We start from the raw sequence: 27,998 nt of genomic DNA on the forward strand, positions 1-27,998 counted from the left end.
TTTCTTGTTTTTCTGAAAATTTTCTCAGCACAGGCTATTGTAAAATGTACCAGCAGTGAAGGGGTTAATTAACTCTCACTTTATACACCTTGAATTACAGCACTAAAACTGCCAGTCACTGGTTTTGAAGCAAAGTAGCATTTCAGTTAAACACATTAAAAAACAACAACAACAAACATACTCTTAGATAACAGGCAGTCTAAAGAAAGATAAGAATCTTGTTGACATTCCTAATTTTCCTTCCAATATTGTATTAACTCTCTCCGAACGAAGGAATGCTCACGCATTCCTACACAAAACGTATTCAGATCCGGACGAAGGAATGGAATAGCATTCTCCAAAAGTAAAATTCCATCATGCGCTGTACATGTGATTTTGTGATTAGCCAAGCAGAGTGCGCCATTCTGGGTCACTCCACAATCGAACAGTATGATTGGTCAGCCTGGGATGTGTGGCCTGTCTCGCACACACGCTGACAAAGTCACTGACTGGTCGTCTGCTTGCATGCCAGCCTGTTAGCAAAGCGGGCTCTTCTCAGAATGTTGTGAAGAGAACAAGGCAGTGACGGCAACGTTTTAGGGTTGCCAAAGTACTTGAAATGCTACAAACTGAAGGGTCGGACATTGAAGAGGTGGATGATGACGAAGAAGAAAGCGAATTTAATTCAGAAAGCGAGCATGGGTATGGTGATTTGGGGTGAAAAATTGGCAGTATTTTCTACATATGGCAAAACTGTAAAAATAAGATGAGAAATTTGATTTTTTTTATATGTAATAGCTCAACACGTAATAAACCAGTTGTGAAAGTTTCATTTTCTTACACAGTATTTTGTATTTTTTGTAATTATTTTCCAAACCCTTACAAATGGGCCATCTGTGGGGAAAAGCAAGGGAGAAAACTTGTCGTCCCGAGTGAGTTAACTATGCACACACAATTTGTTATAATATACCCCCAGCCACATCAGTGCAATGACACAAATTCTGTCTGTCTCATGATGACAACTAACACCCAAGCAATCCCTGTGTCAGTTCACTGACCAGCTTCCTTCCCTCAGGGGTGAAGTAGTAGACATCTGCTGGTGGGAACTTGCACTTGATCTCGTCGTATGTTCCACGCACCACAAGTTCCCGTTTCCAGCCTGCCACAGATTTCAGTTTCAAAGAGATGTCAAAGAGTGCGGACTGATCCATACATGCAACATCACACTGGCTCTAAAACAACCAAAAAAAAAGACAGAAAAAGGAGATGTCTGACCTTCGCATAAACCCAATGTGCTGATAAAGCTTTGAAAAGAAAATTCGTCCATGACAAACAACAAAACAGAAACAAAATAACAATGGAAAGGCATGATTTAGAAGTCAAGTAAAAGGAACTAAAGAGAGACAACTCAAAGACTAAGGTCCTCTGCAAAGCATTGAACTGATGGGTGGGTGGCACTGACTGTAAGTACTGTCCAAAGCCATTTGTCTTACCAGAACTTATCACACATGTGGGCGCTTAGCTTCAAGGTCCAACAGCCTTTTTACAGCCAACAGGGCAGTGAATTCATATCCACTGTGCCTATGACTGGCATGGGAAGGCGAGATCCAATCCTGTCTTTCCACTCTTTTTATAGTTTTAACCTTTCCCAATCAAAGTCAGGTAGCCATTGACACCCAGAGGGAGTGAGAGAAATCAGACACAGTGCCAAAACAGGGCCTTGAAGCCTTGTGGACCCTGGTGACCAGCAATTCAACACATGTCAGCTGCTTCTCTCAAAGACTGGGGAACGATCTAAATATGCTGTGAAAAATCTCACCTAAATATGTGCATCAACAGCAACCACAGAGGAGAGAACACATCAGAAAAAACAACAGATTTTGTAGACTGGTGGCCTAGTGCTAATACACCAACTGGGAAGCGAGTTTCCGCATGTTCAAATCCCATACAGTATACGGCCAGAGATTTTTACCCCCCCAGCCCCCTTCTTTCCATTAGACTTGGAGTGGTGGTCTAGGTGCTAGTCACTGGGATGAGACTGAGGCCATCTGTGCGTATGTAGAAGAACCCACAGCAATAAAGAGTTGTTCCTGGCAAAACACTGTTGAAAAATCCACTTTGATAGTTATATAAACATGTGCAGACAAAAAAACAGAAAAGAAAAAAAGTGACACAGCACTAAGGCAATGTACTCTCCCCCAGAGGAGCAGCCAGAATTTCACAGAGAAATCTGTTGCGACAAAAAGTGATCACAAATACAATAAAAATAACTTTTATGAAATGCACTCGAAGGTGCAATGTATCCGTTTATAAGCATGATACACTGTTGTAAGTCAGAGAGAACTATCATAACACTTTCTCAACATAAAAACAACAGGAAAAAAAAGAATATGATCATGACCACACTTCAAGTGCTCCAACTATGGCAAAACTAAGATGGTTAGCCAGAACCAATACTGCAGATGTTTCCATAAACTTTATAAAAGAGACTTTGTTCATAATACTCTGGCAGACAGGAAAAAAGAAAGGGCAGAAGCAACAGAGGAGAAAAAAATGAAAGAGCGAACATACCATGGTCTCGGAGTGGAATCCTGTACTTCTCCAGGCCACAGGGTAAGTCACGTGGATCTGTAAGCAATGAACAATACTGCAATCCATCATCAAAGCTTACAACAACAACAAAAACCTGACAAATACATATAACTAAGTGCTCCATCAGAATACTATCACACCTAACACAACTGAAAACCCTTTAATTTGGAATTAAAAGAAAAAAAGGACATTTTTTTCCTGAAATCATGTTTATTCAAACATTTACAGTGACCCACTGATGCATGTATCTAATATCTTTAATTATCAGTGACAACACCTTGTGCATTTGCTCATTCAATTACAGAGCACTCTTTTCCTTCTGACCTGGAAACTGTTAATGAAGACAAGAAACATAAGTTTGTAAATATCAAGGTACAGCTGAAGCCTTTTAAAAGTTTTATATAGATGTGTTTTTAAGAAATTTTGTGTAATAGTTACTTGGGGATTTCACCTTTGACCAGACTGAGAATAACTTTTTTTCCAACTTGATTGAACAGTACAATTGTATTGGGAAACATATCAATGGTTGGTCTTTACTTTGAACAGAAAAATAATGTAAGGTTGTGTGGCTATTTTTGATCACCTGCTTTGGGAACTGAGGCTTTCTTTTTGCTAAACTTGGCTGGGGACTTCGAGCTGCTTTGTGATACTGGGCTGCTGGCGGAGGATGTGGAACTGAGGATGGATGTCAGTGACCGTGATGAGTAGGGCGACGCATCCGACAGCTGAGAGGACGGGAAGGGGTCTGAAGAGGAACTGTCCAGACCAGCTTCTTTCACCTTTCGCTTTCTCAAAATCAGAGGTGCTGCTTTCACCACTTTGCTGCTGCTGTCTCTCTCTGGTGATTTTCTCTTCAGCCTCACTGCTTCACAAATGTTGCGGAGTGTGACAGAGGCCATGTCACTGTCTTCTGTCGTCTGCAAAACTGCCTCGGCATGACGTGCTGATGGTTGTCCATCTCCCACTGTAGCACTGGCATCACGGGCAGTCTGTTTGCTGCTGCCACTTACAACGTCTTCTCTTCTCTCACCTTCTGGTGCTGAACTTTCCAACTGGGTGCAGTACATACTTTCTGAACCTGTCCCCTGGGTTTCTGTTTTAACAGTGTCACTTTGTTCGGCAGTAGTCTTTTCATCACCACCACTTTTGTCTACTGATTCTGGGCTGAATGGAGAACTAGATTTGGCATCATTTTTACCTTTTGATTCTGGGCTACCATGGAAACCTTGTCTGTCACCACTGTCATCTACCTCCATTGGTTCTGAACTATCCTGAGGTGCTTTGCTGTCATTACCGTCTGCCTCCACTGGCTCACTGCTGGAACATGGGCTGTGTGCTGTGCTGTGAGAGGACTTCACCTCACCTGACTGCAGACTGCTGGTGTTGTTGTTGCTGTCATCAGAGTCACACATGTCTGGGTGTTTGCTTTGTGCAGAGTCACTGGCTGGAATCCTGCCATCGTCTGCACCACTCAGACTGGAGTCCTGTGTGAGGCCTGACCCCTGAGCCACAGGTGTGTCTGCTGCTCCTTCAGGGCAATCACTGCTGTCAGGTTTCCTCACAGGTTCCTGGCCAGCTGTCTGCACTGGGAATGGTTCAATATGGGCGCTGAATAAAATTCTGAGCTGCGACACTGTCTGAGAGCCAGAAGGTGCCTCACCACCACTATGTGAATGTTCATTGGCTTTGTCCTGCTCTTGGGTGGTTGATTTCTCTTTTCTTTGCAATGTCTGTTTGGAGGTGGTGTTTTTTTCAGTCTGATCTTTACCCCCTTTTTCTGGGCTTTCATTGTCCTGGTCATGTGAAACAACATGGACATCAAGTGTTGTGCAGGAACCCCCAAGGTCACGTGCGGATGCTGATAACAATGGACTGGCAGAGGACTGGGCAGGTACGACCTTTTCCATCTGCAGACTGCTGTCTTCTGGAATGTCACTTCTGTCAGGTGTTGATATCACTGTAGCCTCTGGAGCAATGTCTTTACCCGATTCTTTTGAAGGTGTTGATTTCAAACTGTTCAAAGACTGCTTCCTCTGCCTCCCTCTCTTCCTCAAGGTCAATGGTGAATTTGCTGCTGCCTCTGATGGCTCTGTGTCTTTTCCATTGGATAATTTCTTTGTATCTTCATGCCCAACCTTTTCCACAGCCGCTTGTCTTGTTTCCACAACATCGTCTTCTGTGTTGGCCATTTTAGTTTTTCTCTCAGGTGTTTGTCTGGTGACCAAACTTCTTGTTTGTCTGGTTTGGTCTTCTGGTTTTGACACGTTTCTTATCTCTGGAGACTGATCCAGTCTGGTGACCATTTTTTTGGGTTTTGTTTGAGGTTGCTGTTTGGAACCAACCGTTCTTGTCTCTTGTTCTTGGGGTTGTTTGGTATCCATTTGTTCTGTTTTCTTTGCCTGATCTTGTTTGGATTCCGTCTTTCTTGTTAGTAATGACAGGTCTTGTTTTGTGTCCTGACTTTCTGCCTTCTTTGTTTGGTTTTGTTGTCTGGAAGCCTTGCTTCTTGTTTCTGGTGGCTGATCTGGTTCAGCATCCGAATTGGTGTCCACTTTCTTTATTTTGGCTGATTGCTTTTGTCTGGCACTTCCTTTTGTGTCTGCAGGCTGCTGCTCTTGTCTGGTGGCTGATTTCCGGGTCTTTGGTGATAGCTCCTGCTGCTTGACAGCCTGCCTGGTCTCCAAAGGCTCGTCACGTCTTGCAGCTGAACGCGTTGTCCTCGGAGACAGGTCTTCCTGGTGGCTGGTTGAGGGACGCTCGGGTGATGTGTGTGCAAAGTCACGGCTCTTCAAATAGGTGGACAGAAAAGGGGGAGGGGTGATCTCCACATCAGCTCCAGTCCGCGGGGAAGTGGCAGCATACATGTGATCCATTCTGACCAGATGGCTTAATTTCAGGTTTATATATCTCAATCAAGAGTTTATGTTTAAATCTACGCTGCCTGAAATCCAGCTGGCTGTTTTGTTGAGTGTGGAATGTCCAGTTCTAGTTTCCTGAAACAAAAGGAAACAACAAAAAATACAAACAGGTAAACAGAATTACAGGAAACATAGCATGAGAAATATCTTAATTGTGTCAGAAACATCCAGCTTCAATTCTCTGCTCAGTGAAAAGAAATGTATTGCACAGCATTTCCAATAAATCTATCTGCCTCCTTTCTTCCTGATTACTGATATATTTCGGCAAATGACTAATGACTTTGTACTGACAAGCATATTGGCATAAATGTTGATCTTGTAGGTATGTCAATAATGTCCTTGGGAAATAAATGACAAAAGTGTGTTCAAGCTTTCAACAATTGTGATTGATCATTTACCTAACACACACACACACACACTCACAAACAGACTGACATATGAATAGGAGAGCAAGAAAGAGACGGAGAAATCTGAGGTGTGGTGAGAGAGGGAGAGAGGAAGAGAGATGTGGACAAACATAATCATATTTCATGATAGATATAAATAAAAAAATTATACAGGCTCGATTTCTGCAACTACAGGGGAGGATTATCACTAAAAAAAAAAAAAAAAAAAAAAAAAGTGTTCTGAACTGAAGTAAATATTGTGAACCTGAAAAAAAAAGAAAAAAGAAAAAAAAGTGAAGGCGTTGATTTTAACCCCTTATGTTTAAACATGGAAGCAAAAATACTAGCCACAGGGAAATCACCCAAACAATGATATAAAAAATCTAATACTTAAACTTATGTTTCACACAGTAAATTGATTACTCTCCTGGGTTTCTTCTACTTCATTCGTGGGCTGCAACTCCCACATTTACTCATACGTACATGAGGGGGCTTATATTTTACGTGTATGACTGTTTTTATACATGTAGGCAGCCAAACCCTGTTTTTGGGGGTGTGCATGCTGGGTATGTACTTGTTTCCATAACACACCATACACTGACATGGATTACAGGATCTTTAACATGCGTATTTCATCTTCTGCTTGCATATACAGACGAGGGAGGTTCAGGCACAAGCAGGTCTGCACATATGTTAAGCTGGGAGATCAGAAAAATCTCTGTCCTTTACCCACCTGACACTGCTACTGTAAATTCGAACCCGGGACCCTCAGATTGAAAGTCCAATGCTTTAACCACTCGGCTACTGTGCCTGTCAGCTCTCTCAGGTTTAAATCATATTATTTTCATGCATTTCTACTGCCTAAAAGATGTTAAAGTTCATTGTAACACCACTACATGTTCCCATTTTCTCCAGATCTTTCTAGACCAGTATACACAATAGAAAGAAAGCGGGTGCGAGAGAGGTGCTAGTCCGCATTTCAACAACAAAAAAAGTATCTCATATTTTGTACATTTTGGCCCATTTTTATTATGTCAAATGTGATAAACAATTCTATCAATGACATTCTATTTCTTCTGCAATTTTTCCTGGTCATTTTGTTGTCCTTGTGGACTAGTGATTGGACCAATCCAGTGTGGAGGAAGTATAGGGAGGAAGGTGGCAGAATGGTTAAGATACTTATCTACCAATAGAGTCTATGACAGTCCAACTTCAATTCCTGCTCTCCCCTTTCTGAGGTTTCTTCCAAGTTTTACTGAAAAATAAAACTGAGCAGCTTGTTTGGATGAGACTATAAACTGAGCCCATGGCAACAAAAGTGTTGTCCTCTGGCAAAATTCAGTAAAAGAAATCCTCTTTGATAGATACACATCCATGCACTCAAGGCCTGACTAGTGTGCTGGGTTATACTGCTGTCAGGCACCTGCCTACCAGATGTGGTGTAGCTTATATATATCTTTTTTTTTTTTCTCAAGGCCTGACTAAGCGTGTTGGGTTACGCTGCTGGTCATGCATCTGCTTGGCAGATGTGGTGTAGCGTATATGGTTTTGTCCGAACGCAGTGACGCCTCCTTGAGCTACTGAAACTGAAACTTATATATATCTAATAATTCTGCCTGAACGCAGTGATGCCTCCCTGAGAAAATGGTAACTGCCATGTATTGGCATAGGAAGGTGAGGAGGGTGGGAGAATGGTCCAGATACTTATCTGCCGAAACAGTGTCTTTAAGGGTCTGGGGTCAGGCATCTGCCCAGTTTATGTGTTGTAGCCTATATGAATTTGAACGCAGTGATGCCTCGTTTAGAAACAGACTGTGTTGGTGTATTAACTTGCTTTTACATGTCGTTATGGATTTTAGTGAATGTATAATCTTTAACTTGAGAATGCTTAAACTGATCAATCCTGTTCTACATTTTTTGTTGGAATTTGTGCAATGATGAAAAATCTTAATACATTTTTGTAATGCAAATAGTCAATTGACAAATTGCTTCTGTACCGTAATACGACGCTTCGATCTATCTTTAAGTCGCACAGGTGGATTGACGACGACATTGTATGTTCTTTCTTTCAGTCCATTCTGTAAATGTTCTTCAAGAAAAATTATCAAAGGGGGTAATTCACAAGTAAATCTGTGTGCTTACCAACTGGGAGGGTGGAGGGAGAGGGGGGGGGCAATATGCATTACTTTTAAAGTCTGTTTTTTTCCTGGCCAATGTGCAGTTCTGTTGCATTGTTTACTTTGAGCACATGCACTTGCCTTTCAAAATATGTCTGCAATGCGGAGGATCTAATTCTGTCTGCTGTGGAATCTAATGGAAAGCTTGGTCCACTGATCCAATCGCCACCTTGTAAACACAAAGGGAGATAATTTTCCATGTCCCTCAACAGAAACACCGGAAACGTCCCAATATTTAACAGGAGCATTTTGATTTGATCACCGCCACAATGCAATTTAGCTTGGTAACAGGCTACAGGAACACTAAAATATTTTATATTAACTCTGTACCAGTGCTATATCAAGGGAATAATTGATGAAATGGGCATGATTCAGTTGTCTATGATCACACATTTTATATACTAATAAATTAGGTTACCATTCAAATGATGCAGCGATTGAAACACACGATCATGAGGCACCGAGACCTGCTTGCACGACACGTGTGCTGCCGTGCAATAATTCATCCTAACTTTAGTTATCTTAACATGAAACTGAAAAAAGATGAAGCATCTCCTGCCACTTTGATCTATACAAGGTGTTGACATTTTATTCCAAATGGTAAACGAAAGATGCTAACTTTCACTCTGGAACCTTTGCACATCTTTCCAGCGTTTCAGGTTGCACTAGCTACAAATGCCGTCAAATACAACACCTGATGCAATATTAAACACGATTTATTTTACGCTTCTGACAAAAATATACACTTACTTGCACTCTGTGCTTAATAACAAACTTTTATCGGTCTTTTCCCTTTCTTTCGTGCATTGTTTGACACAACTTTTTACATTACTTCTCGTTTACATCTCACGTTGATTGAGAGTTCAGAAATCAAACCAGAAAAACGGTTAAGACCGCATACCACAAACCTTAGTAAAATTTGACACTGAGCAGCTTGTAAAGTCTGTATTGTACTAAAGGCTGATAAGTAATTCACCTTTCTGTTTATTCGGCAAACGAGACTTCGACATTGCCGGACGAGTTATCTCCCCGAACCTACTTTCTAAATTTTGGAACATTATATGATGTCTCAGCTGGGTAAAGGAGGCTGCTCACAACTGTTTCAAGCAACATGCCTTCTGTTACTAAGACAAAATAAGCGAAGACAAAAGAATCTAGAATCTTGTAGCAATTATTAATTCCAGTAGCAGAATCACGAATTCCGTGACGTATTTTAAAGAAATCCATAACTGAGGTCATTTTTCAGTGCAGCAAGGTATTCTTACTTTCTACCGCAAACTTATAAACTCTGCTAAATATCCACAAACATACACGCGCGCACGTGTGTGCGTGTGTGTGGATGAATGGGTGGGTGGGTGGACAAAAGTTATAGCAGGGGTATTGACAGTGATAACACTTGAAATCTAATGTCAGAGAACTAAATGCAGGAATGACAAACGAGTTGGGAAAATTATGTAATTATACTGATTTTGTATTGCAGATGCTATCAGAAGACTGCCATTGATCAGCTTTACAGCAGACCCAGCTGAACCTCTATGAAAGTACAGTGACAACTCAGTGTGGTGGAAACATGGCTTTTAAGAGTGTCCAGATCGCTTCATTTCTGGGGTCTCTGAATTCAGCAGCTTGCAGCACCTGTTCAGTGACAAGACTTTCCTCTGCTGTCATCACTCAGATCCCTGTCCCAGCTCTGTCCACAAGCGTCCCAAAACGCTGCCTGGCTGCAAAGGCCAGGGTGCGCAGCGAGGAGGAGAAGAGTTCTAGAAAAACAGCCAGAGAGGAGACCACAGCCGCCAAGAAGCAGTTCCCATTCCTGCCAACCAAAGCCAGCAGGCAGGTGTATGTCTTGGACAAAGGTCTGGCAGGTGAGTTGTACATTAGTTCTGATGGAGTGTAGGGTGGGAGGGGTGGCGATGACACACCAAAAATCACATTCCCAGAAATTAGTTGTTAAGTAGTACCTAATATGATTGTTTAGCAGTATATTTTGCATAAATATGCCATGGCACAGCACACCATGTAATTTACACAGCACAGCACATGGAAGGGAATTGCACAACACTTTTTTTTTTTTTTTTAGTGCAGCTTCAAGCTATTGCTACTTTGCATTTCCCACCAGCTTTGCATACGATTAAATAAAACTTAAAAGGCACAGAGAAATAAACCAAAATCATCCTCTGTGAAATGTGTAGTCAGCAAACAGAACCTTGCAGAGACGGAACTGTTCAAAAGATCACAAAATGGAGAAGCTTTACTGTACAACACAAAATGAATGGCCACACAGCCACCATCTTTACTTAGTGATATAGTGAAAGATGCAGACATACCCAGTTCATAGAGTGAAACCAGTGAAGCGTTTACATCACAGACTGATAGTCCGCAACCTTAATGGACCCCTAATGCAGCATCTTCATTGCCCCCATTGTTGTGATTCATCATCACAGAAACATAGGGGAAAAAAGTCCTAAGTACTGGGAGACACACACACAGACACACTTACACACACACACACACACACACACACACACACACACACACACACACACACAATCTGAGGGCCAACATTAAATGCCTTCAAAACAATTTTTATTCCACAGGTGACGTGATTATTGTTCATTACAAAGACACTGGTTTTGCAGTGCATTTCATCATGAACAACTGAACTAACACAAAAAGTGAATCTATGATCAAACTTGAAAAAAAATTACCTTAAAAACATTGATTGCCATCATTCTCAGCATGTCAAAAGTAGTGCTGAGATTGAAATTTCCCACAAAAGACCATGGTATTTGATCAGCTTTAATCAGCAGACCACTGAGAATGCTGGATGTTGCAATTTTTAGGAATTATGCTTATGACTTTGAGATATATTCCTGTCTTCATCTTTAAACTTGATCTGTGAATGTGTATTTTATGTTTCAGATGAAATTGCAAGCACTGTCATTAAAAATCAAAGTGATTCATCAACACCAATTTTAGAAGTAAATCCAGGTTTGTTTATCTATTTATTTATTTTTCTGTATGTATATGAACTGTAATGTTTTGTTCAAAATTAGCACTATCTTTACTTATATTAAGTGGCAAAAGAAGGTGTGTGTGTATGTTTACATGAATTAAGTGGCAAAAGAAGGTGTGTGTGTAAGTACACATATATTAAGTTATAATGGAGAGGGGAGAAAGATGAAGTCACGAAAGGCTAGCCAAGAACGGTCCCGCTTTCTTTTTCAATAGCTTAAAAGGTAAGGGGGTAATTTCCAAGTTGGGGGCTGGGGGGTGGGGTGAATGATCTCGACTAGCCACAAAAGGGGGGGGGGGGGGGTTATTTAAGGCAAGCCGACAGAATGACTCCAGGGTAAACTCTAGTGAATGACTCCAGGGTAAACTCTAGTGAATGACTCCAGGGTAAACTCTAGTGAATGACTCCAGGGTAAACTCTAGTGAATGACTCCAGGGTAAACTCTAGTGAATGACTCCAGGGTAAACTCTAGTGAATGAGTAGTCTGAAGTTGTGACCCCAGCATTATTGTGTGCAGGGCTCGGTGTTGTGACGAAGGCATTGCTGAAGGCTGGCACCAAACAGATGGTGCTGACAGAGTCCATTAAGGGTTTCATGCCCTACTTACAGGCAGGTGTTCCTACTGCTGTCTCCCTCTCTCTCTCTCTCTCTGTCCACGCCTTTCCTCCATCACCTTTGGGATAGGGTCTGGAAGGAAGATGACATTGCTTTCAGCATTATGGTGTGGGAACTGGAGATGATGCGTTGTGCCATCTTCAGTGGACACACATGTGGCTTTGAAACCCAGTCTGAAGCTTGCATGTGTCTTTATAACCCACAGTCTGAAGCAGGCATGTGGCTTTGAAACCCAGTCTGAAGCTTGCATGTGTCTTTATAACCCACAGTCTGAAGCAGGCATGTGTCTTTATAACCCACAGTCTGAAGCAGGCATGTGGCTTTATAACCCACAGTCTGAAGCAGGCATGTGTCTTTATAACCCACAGTCTGAAGCAGGCATGTGTCTTTATAACCCACAGTCTGAAGCAGGCATGTGGCTTTGTAACCCACAGTCTGAAGCAGGCATGTAGCTTTGTAACCCACAGTCTGAAGCAGGCATGTGGCTTTATAACCCACAGTCTGAAGCAGGCATGTGGCTTTATAACCCACAGTCTGAAGCAGGATTGTGGCTTTATAACCCACAGTCTGAAGCAGGCATGTAGCTTTATAACCCACAGTCTGAAGCAGGATTGTGGCTTTATAACCCACAGTCTGAAGCAGGCATGTGTCTTTATAACCCACAGTCTGAAGCAGGCGTGTGGCTTTATAACCCACAGTCTGAAGCAGGCATGTAGCTTTATAACCCACAGTCTGAAACAGGCATGTGGCTTTATAACCCACAGTCTGAAGCAGGCATGTGGCTTTATAACCCACAGTCTGAAGCAGGCATGTAGCTTTATAACCCACAGTCTGAAACAGGCATGTGGCTTTATAACCCACAGTCTGAAGCAGGCATGTGGCTTTATAACCCACAGTCTGAAGCAGGCATGTAGCTTTATAACCCACAGTCTGAAACAGGCATGTGGCTTTATAACCCACAGTCTGAAACAGGCATGTGGCTTTATAACCCACAGTCTGAAGCAGGCATGTGGCTTTGTAACCCACAGTCTGAAGCAGGCATGTGTCTTTATAACCCACAGTCTGAAGCAGGCATGTAGCTTTATAACCCACAGTCTGAAACAGGCATGTGGCTTTATAACCCACAGTCTGAAGCAGGCATGTAGCTGCAGGCAGGGCATGGAAAGCCAGCAAAGTAGGGCAGGGAAAGACAACTACAAGCGCTGGTGGCCATTTTCCTCAGGGGACCTCACTGCAGTTTGTGACAGAGCATGCCAGCCATTTCGTTCAGCTGCAGCAGTCTCATATGCTGGCCAGGCTGAAGAGACTGGCCTTGAGGTTATAAATGTACCTGTCGTTCAGGCGTCCCTGGTTGGGGCAGGGTCTGGAGGGAGGGCTGAGAACACAGCATTCAACAACAGAAAGAAATGTGAGCTCAGTCTGTTGAAAAGAAATAAGGCAAATTGGTAATGTCAAAAAAGTCATGTCAGGTCATTCTTGATTATTCGATCAACATTGACAGAGCCAGATTCTTTGATAGATAATCACATGCATGGGTGCACACACACACGCACATACATTCACACACGTTATCGTTATTAGTTCATGATATTTTTGTTTCAAGTGGGGGGTGGGCATTTACAATGTATTTTACCTGATGCACAGTTTTGACCAGAAATGAAGGGGGGGGGGGGTGTTTACAAGAGAGTTTACTGTAATAGCTGGCTGTGTGTGTCAGGAAGTTGAGGAGGAAAGCAACCCACGCATCCGGGCAATATACCACATGGATTATCTGACCCTCTGGCGTCGGGCAGGGGAGGGCGACTCTGTGTGCGTAAAGTTTGAAGAGAGCATGACATCCCTGTTCCCTCACAGACGCTGGGAGGACGGTGAGTCACAGTGTTGAGTGTGTGTATGTGTGTGTGTGCGCGCGTGTGGGTGCTGCTGCTTATGTGTATGTATGTGTACGTATTGATGTATAAGTTGTATGTGTAAGTTGGTTGTGCAGTTTGCGTCCATGCTGTTCATGTTCTGGCGCCTGGTGTTCAGTCAGTGATGTGAGTCCCCACCACATGAGCAAATGGGTTGTGTTTTGATCGCGTCTGTTTTGATCAGATTATTGCAGTTAAAGTTATTGAGGTGTGTGTGTGTGTGTGCGTGTGTGAGTGTGTGTACAGTGTGTAAATATTTGCGTGTCTGAGTGTGTTATTTGCCCAGTTCTGGCCTTGTGCAGCAGTTGGCTTGCCCCGTAGTGTTACTCAGAAATTAGCTGACCATCCAACCCACTCCTCTCTCCCTTCCCCCCCCCGAAAGTAGATATGGTGTAGCTTACATCAGTCAGCATGCGTAGACAGGTAGAGACTGACAGTGAAGCTGTGCATCACCTGCCTCTGCTGACATGTGGCAGGCCCTCCAGTGGCCGTGGTGGCCGTGGTTCCAGAGGAGAAGGAACGGCCGTACCTGACGCACCTCATCACAGCCATGGGTCGTCAGCACGGCCTCTACAGCCTGGGGCGACCCGAGTGGTTCCTGGTCCTGTCCCCGGGGATGTACAGGGTGACCTGCCCTTTTATCTCTTTACATGATGATTGTGATGATGATGGTGATGGTGGTGATGATGATAATGGTAATGACGATGATGATGATGATGATGGTCCTGATGATGATGATGGTGGTGGTGGTCATGATGATGATGATGATGATGACACAATTGGTTCCTGGCCCTCTTCCCAGCACTGTGCAGGGTGACCTGCCCTTTTCCCTCTTTATATGATGATGATGATGATGGTGGTGGTGGTGATGATGGTGATGGTAATGCCATGGTAATGAGGGTTATATGATGGTGGTGAGGATGATGATGGTGGTTGTGATGATGGTGATGATAATGGTGATGGTGGTGAGGATGATGGTGGTGATGATGGTGATTATAATGGTGATGGTGGTGATGATGATGGTGATGATGATGATGATGATGATGCTCACAACCAGCATTGTTCCTGGCCCAGTCCTCTGCCCAGCACACACTGACCTGTCCTGTTCCCTCTCTGCATGATTATCATTATTATAATTAGTGTTATTATCATCATTAAACTTTTTTTTTTTTATTCAAAGGAGGCTTTGTCGAAGGGCCTCATCATGCATAATGTCCATGAACGACCATCTGTTAAACACATCTAATTGCCTCAATGGTCCATGATCCATAATCATAAAATGTAACTCGTACAATGTTCAGAATGAGTCGCATGTACATCCTGAGATTTTTACTTCCCCCATCTGCTCGGATGAGCTGATAAACCAAGGTCTCATGTGCAGCATGTGCTTAGCGCATCAAAAGAACCCTTGGCAGCAGAGTTTTCTGGGCAAAATTCTGCAGAAATTTCCACTTTGATGTTAAAACAAATACACTTGCAGACATAAAAAGACAAGACAATGCAGTATGATGCTTTACGACACAACACAACACAATGCAACACAAAACACCACACCACACCATAGCATAGCACAGCACAGCACAACACACAATGCAATACAATACAATGCAGTACAATACAATACAGCACAGCACAGTACAACACAATACACAGCATAATACAATACTATACAGCACAACACAGCACAACACACAATACAATACAATACAGCACAGCACAGCACAGCACAGCACGCAATACAATATAATACAATACAGTACACAAACACAAACACTTGACAACGGGCCTATGGTCCGAAACGTCGTGTCAAAACAAAGAGGATTCGACTACCACCCAAAAGGTTTTTATAAACTTTAGTTTTTTGTCTTTGAAGAATCCTGCAGTCATTTTTGTCTTCTACGCAACAGTACACTACAGTGCTTTACATATCTACAGAACACCATACCACACCACGCCATGCAGTACAGTACAGTACAATACAGTGCAATACAGTGCAATACAATACAGTACAATACAGTGCAATACAATACAGTACAGTGCAATGTAATGCAACACAACACAATGCAGTACAGAACAATACAATACAATACAATACAACACAATACAATACAATACAGTGCACTGTGTGTGTCAGAGGCTGCTGGTGTTGAAGATGGAGAAACGACCACTGGTGTTCTATAGTCACCTGGCCATCATCCTGCACCTGCTGTTTGACCTTCACCTCTGTGCACAGGTACCACTGTCATTTGTACATTATCTTTGACCATTGTTTATGTACACAGGTACCACTGTCATTTGTACATTATCTTTGACCTATGTTGGTGCACAGGTGCCACTGTCATTTCTACGTTATCTTTTACCTGTCTGTGCGCAGGTACCACTGTCATTTCTACATTATCTTTTACCTTTGTTCACAGATACCACTGTCATGTGTACATTATCTTTGACCTCTGTGCACAGGTACTGCTGTCATTTCTACACTATCTTTGACCTCTGTGCAAAGGTACCACAGTCATTTCTGCATTATATTTGACCTCTGTGCACAGGTACCACAGTCATTTCTACATTATCTTTGACCTCTGTGCACAGGTATCACAGTCATTTGTACATTATCTTTGACCTCTGTGCACAGGTACCACTGTCATTGTACATTATCTTTGACCTCTGTGCACAGGTACCACAGTCATTTGTACATTATCTTTGACCTCTGTGCACAGGTACCACTATCATCTGTATATTATCTTTAACTTCTGCACACAGGTACCATTGTCATTTCTTCATTATCTTTGACCTCAGTCTCTGTGTACAGGTACCACTGTTTTGTTTTCTGTTTACCTTTGTGTGCACAGGTAATATAGTTATTTGTACATAATCTTTGATCTCTGTCTATGTGGACAGGTATTACTGTTCTGTATTCTCTTCATCCTTTTTACATGTCTTTCACAAGGGTGCCTCTGTTCTGTGTTGGTTTTCTTTTTTTTTTCTTTTTGTGCCCCAGAATTTGGGACATTTTGTTTCTGTAGTTTGATGATAATTAATGATGATCATCAGCGTGATGCTGTTGCTGCAAAGGTAGTCCATTTGGGTTAGGGACTACGTGATGAGTCTGTATATATGTGACCAGCTTCTACAAAATGATAGATAAGTCAATATTTCAGGATATAAAGATTTCATACCAGAAAGAAGTCGAAAAGACGTTTCCAGTGATGTATAAAACATGTTCCAAGGTTAAAAAATGTAGAAGTTATGATAGTTCAAAGTGTGTTAGTAGTGCTGTAGCCATTTTGAGAAAACAGCTTTAAAGTTTTGCAACTGACTCTAGAGATTTTCCCCTTGTGATGTGGGTTTGTTTTAGCTGTATGCCTGTGAAAGTTGGGCAGGTTATCAAACTAGGGTCTGTACATGCTTTGGGCAATGATATTCACACTTGATGATAATATCAATGTAATTTTGAAAGGTGGTTTGGGGGTGTAAAAGAGTTTTTTTCCACTTGATCTCTCAACAAACAAAGCTTCTGTTGTTTTCATTTCTTTTATATCAAAATTAGAATGATGCACATCTAAATTGATTTTGTGAAGAATTGAAATAAACGTGAATTTTTTAAATCTATTTTTATTTTTTGTACTTTAAATATGCCAGTGTGTGCCAGTGTGGGTGGGTGCGCAGGTGTTCGCTGAGTGTGGCCCATTTTGTTCATTGTTTATTTCAGTGATTTACCCTCCAAGTATCTTCCATTTCCACTGTATTATGTTTTTATGTATTTACCTACATGTTTATTTTTAGTTTTTTTTAATATTAATATATTCTGTTAAGATATCAAATAGATATGAACGTAAAATATGCTGTTTTGGGGGATAATTGCTCTGCAATATCGGCATGTAGGTGCAGAAATTAACTAAACTTTCAAATTTATAGTCTGAATTTGGCAAAAACAGTGAGATATGTTGTAATTCAGAGGCTGAACTCTGCACTGGTGCAAAAAACTCGATTTACCCCAGATGGACCCTCAGCACTGTTTTTGCCTGTAGTGCATTTAAATGCAGCATGATTTATCTGTCATTTTGTGGGAGACAGTCACATACACTCTCATGATATATCCTAGCGTTAACCAGGCCCGAGAGATACAGATGCTTGCAGTGTTCAGGAATTGGAGCAGCACTCCCAAAGATTGATCCGCGAAGTGTATGATCCTTGACTGTGTGGTCCCTGGCTTCCCATTTGAGCCCACAGCACACTTAGCTTTGGGTAGGAGCTGGCCACGTGCAAATTCCCAAAAGGATGAATAAAGATGTATTGTAAAAAAAACCTGCCTCTCATGGGGTTGAAACCCAGGTCCTGGCAGTCATCAGCCTGTGATGCCAACCCCTTTGTCACAGCGGCTGTGTTTTTATAAAATGATTTTCTGTTTTATTTGATCCCTATACCTTTGCCACTGGTCTCTGTTCTCTTGGACCTCTGTCTCTTTACAGTTTACACAGGTACCACTTTTCCTTATTTGTGTGTGTGTGTGTGTGTGTGTGTGTGTGTGTGTGTGTGTGTGTGTGTGTGTGTGTGATGTTCTGCCACGTTATTAAAGCAGGTATACAGGTATGGAAGATCATTTGATCCTTTTTTTTCTTTTCAGTGTGCCAAGTGTGTGCTGCACACAGGACCTCGATTTATCATCCCATCTGAATGACTAGACAGTCAGTTTGATTTTCCAGTCAAATTTGGCAGAAACCCACACCCTCACGGATTCTCTATATTGGCAGCTGACATCTTAACCATTCTGCCACCTTCCTCCTGGCAATGAGTGTTGCAAAAATCTCTGGAAGAAATCCACTCTGATAGGAACACGAATGAGCATGCTCTCATTGCCTGACAAAGCGCGTTAGGTTATGCTGCTGGTCAGGCATCTGCTTAGCAGATGTGGTGTGGCGTATATGGATTTGCCCAAACGCAATGACGCCTCCTTGAGACATTGAAACTGAAAGTGAAAATTTGATGATTGCTTCATTTTGTTGCAGCTGCCAGGATGGAAGTTCACTCCACGCTTCCCTGAGAAACGAGTCTCCGCGGTCAGTTCCCTGGTCATCCTTCCTGAGTGGAAACTGAAAGAAAGCACTGTACAGGGAATGCACAGCAGCATTGTAAACCACTGACCCTTTACTCTTGACTGCTGAAACTTGTGGTCTGAACCTGAAGAGCAACAACAGCTACCTGTGTACTTTTTACTGGTGGTATTAAGCAAAGCAAAAGTGCTACAGTCCCAAGAGTCCCAATAATGAATCCTGACGTGTATACTCCGTCATATATCAGTCAGATGGCAGCCTTCATTGATGAGCATTCTCATTGGCAGCAGTTATGGGGTAAAACAAAAATTGAAAGAAAACGCAGTATAGGGAATGAACTACGGTGTCCTGAACCAGTGAACGTTCAGTCAGTGGTGTCTGTTTGCTGGCAGCATCGGCTACAGCTTTTGAGCATGGAGTATTTTTAATTTACAAAAGAAAAAAGTCTTTTAACCATCCACCTTACAGATTTTTACCAAAATGGTTTTGAATACATAGTTCATATTCAACTATTCACCTTGCTGAGATAACAATGAAACTGTCACTGAAAGCAGGCATGGGTGAAACTGAAAATTGAGTCCATTGGTGATGATGTACTTCAGAGATGCTGTATTTTAGCAGTACACATTGACTTTCTCTCTTACACATCTGGGAATTTTACCTAATGAATGGATGACAAAGCTGCTAAAAAGGGTGCAGATAAAGAGAGAGGAAGTGTGTTGAAATGTCCATTATCTGTATCAGAGTTATATTTTGTTGGAAAATGAATAGTGGAGCAAGAATAGAAATTTAGAACAGGAGTTTGTTAATGATTCATGAAAGTGCCCAAGAACTGTATATTGACTTCAGAATCTTATTCAGTTTGATTTATACTACAACATATCGACACTTAGGCAGATCATTTCTTCAGTTTAGTTGATTAAAATTAAAGCAAGTGTCTATATCTCTCTGGCCTGGTTAACGCCGGGATATCATTATGACAGGAAGCGTAGAGTACAGCCTTGTCACACAGTCCCAAACCAAAATGGACCTCCATAGCAACATCGTCATCATCATTGTCATCCTCCTCCTCCTTCACCATCATCAATATAAACAAAAAAGTCTTAGTCTGTGGCCTTTCATGCCCTGCTTTCATGGTGACCTCAGTTTCAATACCCCTCCACTTACATGCTTGGGGTGAGTCCTGTCAATGTCTTCAGTGTCGGCAGATTCATGGGGGGCTGTTGTTTGAGGGACGTGGTGGCAGTCTCCACTCTGGGAGGGACGCTCACTCAGTCTGGCTCCACGACTATGCCATTATTGTCGTTAGTAGGGGGCTTAGTAGGTGGTGTCCTAAGTACGTTAAATCAGAACCAGCACCACTGAACACCACTGAAGTGACTCAGCATCAGTGCAGGGTCTCCTCTGGTGTGTGGCCTCCTGGCGACCTAACATCGATGGTTCCTTGGGGACTGCCAACACTGTAACTGTGATGGACAGAGCTGGGTGTGGCCGTGTGTGGGGGAATCTAAATGAGCGGCGTGGGAGTAATGCCACTGAAATGGTGCAGATGATAGGGCAGCAAAAAAAACCCCAAATGCCCCCCCAAAACAGAGCATCTCATCAATCAGATAATAATAATGATGACGGATACTTACATAGCACACAATCCAGAAATCTGCTCTAGGTGCTTTACAAAAACACTTTTGTTTACATAACACATTACATCAATGATTAGACAATAAATCAAGGTCCTGCGTACAGCATGCACTTAGTGCACTTAAAAAGTACCCATGGCAACATAAATGTTGTCCTCTGGCTAAATTCTGAAGAAGATATCCACACAAGCATACATGCATGCACTCAAGGCATTACTTAGCATGTTGGGTTATGCTACTGGTCAGGCATCTGCCTTGTAGATGTGGTGTTGTGTATATTGATTTGTCTGAATAGTGATGCAGAGAAGTTGAAGCTGTGTGTGAATGCAGTGACTCGGAGAAACAGACACTGTGTGTGAATGACGCTGTGTGTGAATGTAGTGACTCGGAGAAACAAACTGACGCTGTGTGTGAATGACGCTGTATGTGAATGCAGTGACGCAGAGAAACAAACTGACGCTGTGTGTGAATGTAGTGACTCAGTGAAACAAACAGACGCTGTGTGTGAATGTAGTGACTCAGAGAAACAGACGCTGTGTGTGAATGTAGTGACTCAGAGAAACAAACTGACGCTGTGTGTGAATGTAGTGACTCAGTGAAACAAACAGACGCTGTGTGTGAATGTAGTGACTCAGAGAAACAAACAGACGCTGTGTGTGAATGTAGTGACTCAGTGAAACAAACAGACGCTGTATGTGAATGTAGTGACTCAGTGAAACAAACAGATGCTGTGTGTGAATGTAGTGACTCAGAGAAACAGACGCTGTGTGTGAATGTAGTGACTCAGAGAAACAGACGCTGTGTGTGAATGATGCTGTGTGTGAATGTAGTGACTCAGAGAAACAGACTGACGCTGTGTGTGAATGTAGTGACTCAGAGAAACAAACTGACGCTGTGTGTGAATGTAGTGATGCAGAGAAACAAACTGACGCTGTGTGTGAATGTAGTGACGCAGAGAAACAGACTGACGCTGTGTGTGAATGTAGTGACTCAGTGAAACAAACAGACGCTGTGTGTGAATGTAGTGATGCAGAGAAACAAACGCTGTGTGTGAATGTAGTGACTCAGAGAAACAAACAGACGCTGTGTGTGAATGTAGTGACGCAGAGAAACAGACGCTGTGTGTGAATGACGCTGTGTGTGAATGTAGTGACTCAGAGAAACAGACGCTGTGAATGACGCTGTGTGTGAATGACACTGTGTGTGAATGACACTGTGTGTGTGTGAATGACGCTGTGTGTGAATGACACTGTGTGAATGACACTGTGCGTGAATGACGCTGTGTTTCCACAGGAGAAGCAGTGCCAGCTGGAGGTGTCCAACAGCATGAGGTACCTGGTTCACCTCCGACCCCGACAGGACCAGCCCCTGTCTTCCACTGATGTGCCGGCCTTCCACACCTTCCTCCGACAGCTGATGCAACGGAAGAAGATCCGCCTCATCCCCAAGATGGAGTGAGTCACTTTCTGTTTCAACATCCGCAAGAGGTTCAGTTTCAAGATTTGCAGGAGTTTCAGTTTCAAGACCAGCCTCATCCCCAAGATGGAGTGAGTCACTTTGTCAGTCCTCAGCTGTTTCTCTTTAAGTTTCAACATCCGCAGGAGTTTCAGTTTCAGTTTCAAGACCAGCCTTGTACCCAAGATGGAGTGAGTCGCTTTGTCAGTCCTCAGCTGTTTCTCTTTCAGTTTCAACACCCGCATAAGTTTCAGTTTCAAGATTTGCAGGAGTTTCAGTTTCAGCTTCAAGGCCAGCCTTGTACCCAAGATGGAGTGAGTCGCTTTGAGAGTCTTCAGCTGTTTGTTTCAGTTTCAAGATCGGCATGAGTTTCAGTTTCAGTTTCAAGATCAGCTCATCCCCAAGATGGAGTGAGTGTCTCAGTCCTCAGGAATGTCAGTTTCAAGATCCATAGGAGTTTCAGTTTCAAGATCCATAGGAGTTTCAGTTTCAAGATTTATAGGAGTGTCAAGATTTATAGGAGTTTCAGTTTCAAGATCCATAGGAGTTTCAGTTTCAAGATTTATAGGAGTTTCAGTTTCAAGATCCATAGGAGTTTCAGTTTCAAGATCCATAGGAGTTTCAGTTTCAAGATCCATCAGAGTTTCAAAGATCCATAGGAGTTTCAGTTTCAAGATTTATAGGAGTTTCAAGATCCATAGGAGTTTCAGTTTCAAGATCCATCAGAGTTTCAAAGACCCATAGGAGTTTCAGTTTCAAGATCTATAGGAGTTTCAGTTTCAAGATCCACAGGAGTTTCAGTTTCAAGATCTACCTTGGCCCAAAGATGGAATGAGTGAGTTGCCGTGAGTTTCAGTTTCAAGATCTGCCTTGTCCCGAAGGTGGAGTGACTGAGTCCTCAGGAGTTGGAGTTTGAAGGAGGTGTTGAAGTGCATAGACTGGCCTCTTCCTCAAGGTGAAGTGACTGAGTCCTCAGGAGTTTGAGTTTGAAGGAGGTGTTGAAGTGCATAGACTGGCCTCATCCTCAAGGTGAAGTGACTGAGTCCTCAGGAGTTTGAGTTTGAAGGAGGTGTTGAAGTGCATAGACTGGCCTCTTCCTCAAGGTGAAGTGACAGAGTCCTCAGGAGTTTGAGTTTGAAGGAGGTGTTGAAGTGCATAGACTGGCCTCTTCCTCAAGGTGGATGACGGAGTTTGAGTTTGAAGGAGGTGTTGAAGTGCATAGACTGGCCTCTTCCTCAAGGTGAAGTGACAGAGTCCTCAGGAGTTTGAGTTTGAAGGAGGTGTTGAAGTGCATAGACTGGCCTCTTCCTCAAGGTGGAGTGACTGAGTCCTCAGGAGTTGGAGTTTGAAGGAGGTGTTGAAGTGCATAGACTGGCCTCTTCCTCAAGGTGAAGTGACTGAGTCCTCAGGAGTTTGAGTTTGAAGGAGGTGTTGAAGTGCATAGACTGGCCTCTTCCTCAAGGTGGAGTGAGCATGTCAGTCGTCAGGATGGGTGGGAATGGGCCCCGTCAGTGTATATACCATCCTCACCTTCTGGAAAGTCTCTGCTAGAAATTCCCTCTTTTCTGTGGCTCCTGTTGCTTCTGGCGTTTCCCTTTTCTTTCTGTCCTTCCTTTCTGTTTTTCTGTTCGACTGGATTTTTTCCTAGAAAGCCTTGAACATTTTGTTGTCTTTTTCTGAACTTGATATGTGGACATTCTCACTACTGCGACTGCAGCTCCTACTGAATACTGTATTCTTCTTCTAATCATTATTTGTGTTATCTGTGTCTGTACACGGTTCTGTGTTCATGAGCATATGTTCATGCGTGTGTGTGCGCGCGCATGTGTGTGTGTGTGTGTGTGTGCATGTGTGTGTATGTGTGTGCGCGCATGTGTGTGTGTGTGTGTGTGTGTGTGTAATACAGACAACTGGTGCCGGGCTGTGGGCCTCACCTCATCAGACTAGAGGTCACCATGATGACCTTGGTGGCCGACCTTTCACCTCACCACTTCCTCACCATCTTCAAGGTGTGCCTAATGTTCCAAGTCTGTGTTTACATAGCAACATGACAAAGTATGCCTAATGTCCCAAGTCTGTGTTTACATAGCAACATGACAAAGTATGCCTAATGTCCCAAGTCTGTGTTTACATAGCAACATGACAAAGTATGCCTAATGTCCCAAGTCTGTGTTTACATAGCAACATGACAAAGTATGCCTAATGTCCCAAGTCTGTGTGTGTTTACATAGCAACATGACAAAGTATGCCTAATGTCCCAAGTCTGTGTGTTTACATAGCAACATGACAAAGTATGCCTAATGTCCCAAGTCTGTGTGTACATAGCAACATGACAAAGTATGCCTAATGTCCCAAGTCTGTGTGTGTTTACATAGCAACATGACAAAGTATGCCTAATGTCCCAAGTCTGTGTGTGTTTACATAGCAACATGACAAAGTATGCCTAATGTCCCAAGTCTGTGTACATAGCAACATGACAAAGTATGCCTAATGTCCCAAGTCTGTGTGTACATAGCAACATGACAAAGTATGCCTAATGTCCCAAGTCTGCGTGTGTACATAGCAACATGACAAAGTATGCCTAATGTCCCAAGTCTTTGTGTACATAGCAACATGACAAAGTATGCCTAATGTCCCAAGTCTGTGTGTGTTTACATAGCAACATGACAAAGTATGCCTAATGTCCCAAGTCTGTGTGTACATAGCAACATGACAAAGTATGCCTAATGTCCCAAGTCTGTGTGTTTACATAGCAACATGACAAAGTATGTCTAATGTCCCAAGTCTGTGTGTACATAGCAATATGACAAAGTATGCCTAATGTCCCATTCAGAGATTCCAAATCTAAATCTGGTCAATGTAAATCTGAGGTGTCTGTTAAAATGAAACAAAAGGTATCGCTTTACTATATGATCAGAGGTAAAATTTCGATAAATTTCAAATCTTTCACTTGTTTGAATATGGTTTTCCCACTCCTGCCACCTACAGTCTATCAATCGTTGACGAAGAATTTGCACAAATCTAATTTCATCCCCTACTCCTTGATATTCCCATACACATCCAAAACCAAGTTCACGTAAACACATTCATACATTCGATACCCAGTTTGTTTTGCCTCTTAAGTCTAAATCATATAGCATATTGTAAGATTTACTTGGCAGTCGAGTATTATTAATTTTTAATAACTTTAACCAGTAACGAATGCGCTAAAAATAAAGGGAGCAATCAAGAGAGTGGCCAAGATACGACTATGAGTGAGTGATGCCGGCTGTGCAGACTTTAGCAGACGACAGAAAGTGACTGAATTATTAGCAGGACACGGTGTGAGTGATTTTCTTGGCACTCAGCCAACGCGGTCTGATGAGAACTGGATAAAGTGACCGTGTGAGAGTGGTGAAGAGGAGGGGGTGGAGACTGATGGGGCAAGACCTCTCATCCACATTATCACCTGGAGAAGTCACAATGCATTGTGTACTATCTCTTTATAATTTTTTTTCATTGTGGTTGTTCTAGTATGATTTTGTGTGTGCAGATATCCATTTGTCCAGAAAATATGATATTTTAGTGCAAATTACCTGACTAATGTTTGTAATGAACAAGTTGAAAATGTGACAAAAAACAAAACACTGATTTCAAAACAACAGCATGTCACTAAAAATATATAAAATGGGAAAACATCACATGTTTTGTGTTCTTTATTCATTTACCTTTCAGAAAATATATACTTTTATGGGTCTTTCTCCAATAACAAAGAGCACAGAATTTTTTGAAAATTTATACCCGTTTTTTTTTTTTAAAACCCTGGCAAATAGATTTCACTTAAATCTTATTTTCCTGGCAGCGAAAGGGTTAAGATAATATGTCATGAACAGTGCCTAATAAAGCTTATTAATGGTTAAGATAATGTGTCATGAACTGTGCTGTATAAAGCTTATCAATGGTTAAGATAATATGTCATGAACTGTGCCTTGTAAAGCTTATCAATGGTTAAGGTATGTCATGAACTTTGTTGTTTTGCAGTTTTCCCCCCCAGATGTGACCGGGTTTTGTGTTTAACACAGTTGAATTCTTTGTTCAGTTGGGGCAGTATTGATATGACCCTGTACAGTCAAGTGGACAATAACCAACATCGTCACATGTGTGTATGTGTGTGTGTGTGTGTGTGTGCGCGCGCGCAGGCTATGCAGACGTGGCCGGAGTACCATGGGTCCCCCCTGAAGCAGGTGCTGACCAGTGGCGCCGTGTCCATGGCTGTGGATGACAGCACCGATCAGGGCGCTCACAAAGACGGCACGGACAGCTCTGCACCGCCTGCACCAGTGACAGAGCGGTGCTGACATGGAGCAGGAAGAACACAGTTTCAGTGAGGTTTCAGAGTGTTAGACAGTTTCAGTGAGGTTTCAGAGTGTGAGACAGTTTCAGTAAGGTGTCAAAAGTGTAAGACAGTTTCAGTGAGGTTTCAGAGTGTTAGACAGTTTCAGTGAGGTGTCAAAAGTGTAAGACAGTTTCAGTGAGGTTTCAGAGTGTTAGACAGTTTCAGTGAGGTTTCAGAGTGTGAGACAGTTTCAGTAAGGTGTCAAAAGTGTAAGACAGTTTCAGTGAGGTTTCAGAGTGTTAGACAGTTTCAGTGAGGTGTCAAAAGTGTAAGACAGTTTCAGTGAGGTTTCAGAGTGTAAGACTGTTTCAGTGAGGTTTCAGAGTGTAAGACAGTTTCAGTGAGGTGTCAGAGTGTAAGACAGTTTCAGTGAAGTGTCAGAGTGTAAGACAGTTTCAATGAGGTGTCAAAAGTGTAAGACAGTTTCAGTGAAGTGTGAAAAGTGTAAGACAGTTTCAATGAGATGTCAAAAGTGTAAAGACAATATCAGTTTCAATGAGGTGTCAAAGGTGTAAAGACAATATCAGTTTCAGTGAGGTGTCAAAAGTGTAAAGACAACATCAGTTTCAGTGAGGTGTCAAAGGTGTAAAGACAACATCAGTTTCAGTGAGGTGTCAAAGGTGTAAAGACAACATCAGTTTCAGTGAGGTGTCTAAAGTGTAAAGACAACATCAGTTTCAGTGAGGTGTCAAAGGTGTAAAGACAACATCAGTTTCAGTGTAGAAACACGTTCATTTTCAGTGAAGTGTCAAAGCATAAGACAACATCAGTTTCAGTGAGGTGTCAAAGGTGTAAAGACAATATCAGTTTCAGTGAGGTGTCAAAGGTGTAAAGACAACATCAGTTTCAGTGAGGTGTCAAAGGTGTAAAGACAATATCAGTTTCAGTGTAGAAACACGTTCATTTTCAGTGAAGTGTCAAAGCATAAGACAACATCAGTTTCAGTGAGGTGTCAAAGGTGTAAAGACAATATCAGTTTCAGTGTAGAAACAGTTTCATTTTCAGTGAAGTGTCAAAGCATAAGACAATATCAGTTTTAGTGAGGTGTCACATTGTAAAGAAAATTTCAGGGAGGTTTCAAAGCATAGAGACAATTTCAGTTTCAGCGATGCATCAAAGCTTAAAGACAATTTCAGTTTCAGTGACGTGTCAAAGCTTAAAGACAATTTCAGTTTCAGTGACGTGTCAAAGCTTAAAGACAATTTCAGTTTCAGTGACGTGTCAAAGCTTTAAAGACCATTTCAGTTTCAAGTTGGTGTCAAAGTGTGGAGACAGTTCCAGTTTGAGTTCCTTCAAGTTGGTGTCAAAACGTACAGACTGATATATACATACTATGCCACGTTTGGCGAAAGACAGCTGATGAAGTGTCCGACAGCTTGTGGTAGGACAAGACTGTGTATGGTTCAGAGCAGTTTTTATTCCTGTCATATCTGGGAGAGAACGGTTATGATTTGGAGCTGATGATAGTTCTTAGGGGAGAGAGAGAGAGAGAGAGAGAGAGAGAGTGTGAGTGTGTGTGTGTAAGTGAGGAAATGTGCTTTGTGTTTTTGTGTGTGTGTATGTGTGTTAGTGAGAAAACATGTTGTGGTGTGTGTGTATGTGTGTGAGTGTGCATGTGTATTAGTGGGGGAAATGTGTGTGTGTGTGTGTGTGTGTGCGCATAGAATGTTCCTTGCATCCTTTGAATGATCCGAAAAGTATGGAACTGTATATGTGTGATGACAAAAAAGAAAAAGATAACTGTGTCCTGTGATAGTAAAGTAAGAAAAAGAGAAATACCTGCTCTTGCGGTTTTTCCTTCATTGCCTGGTTTGCATCAACATTAATTACCCATTGAGGTTTTTCCTTCATTGCCTGGTTTGCATCAACATTAATTACCCATTGAGG

At 42.3% G+C, this 27,998-nt stretch overlaps 2 protein-coding genes across 4 annotated transcripts in view; one reads left to right on the forward strand and one right to left on the reverse strand.

Annotated features, from left to right (window-relative positions):
• The window catches only part of LOC143281335 (uncharacterized), a 37,194-nt gene extending 28,322 nt beyond the window's left edge, over window positions 1-8,872 (reverse strand). For 2 of the 3 annotated variants that reach the window (XM_076586534.1, XM_076586532.1), the window contains exons 1-4: window positions 8,803-8,872; window positions 3,155-5,564; window positions 2,551-2,607; window positions 1,038-1,138 (exon numbers count right to left, since the gene is read on the reverse strand). In XM_076586534.1, coding sequence (XP_076442649.1) covers window positions 1,038-1,138; window positions 2,551-2,607; window positions 3,155-5,444 — 2,448 coding nt within the window. In that variant the 5' untranslated portion in view covers window positions 5,445-5,564; window positions 8,803-8,872. Of the gene's footprint in view, window positions 1-1,037; window positions 1,139-2,550; window positions 2,608-3,154; window positions 5,565-8,470; window positions 8,607-8,802 lie in introns of those variants that run through there. The other variant, XM_076586533.1, reaches the window with a different exon arrangement.
• Window positions 8,873-9,065: 193 nt separating this feature from the next.
• Window positions 9,066-27,961, forward strand: LOC143281776 (dimethyladenosine transferase 2, mitochondrial-like). Its single transcript, XM_076587066.1, has 11 exons — window positions 9,066-9,129; window positions 9,533-9,917; window positions 10,975-11,043; window positions 11,586-11,681; window positions 13,405-13,551; window positions 14,070-14,218; window positions 15,728-15,826; window positions 18,600-18,650; window positions 21,575-21,735; window positions 23,643-23,745; window positions 25,915-27,961. The coding sequence occupies exons 2-11, from the start codon at window positions 9,623-9,625 to the stop codon at window positions 26,071-26,073; spliced, it is 1,329 nt and encodes a 442-aa protein (XP_076443181.1). The 5' UTR covers window positions 9,066-9,129; window positions 9,533-9,622; the 3' UTR covers window positions 26,074-27,961.
• The last annotated feature ends 37 nt before the right edge of the window (window positions 27,962-27,998 follow it).

The sequence above is a fragment of the Babylonia areolata genome, chromosome 4 (assembly GCF_041734735.1).
Source record: "Babylonia areolata isolate BAREFJ2019XMU chromosome 4, ASM4173473v1, whole genome shotgun sequence".
NCBI classification, from domain to species: domain Eukaryota; kingdom Metazoa; phylum Mollusca; class Gastropoda; order Neogastropoda; family Buccinidae; genus Babylonia; species Babylonia areolata.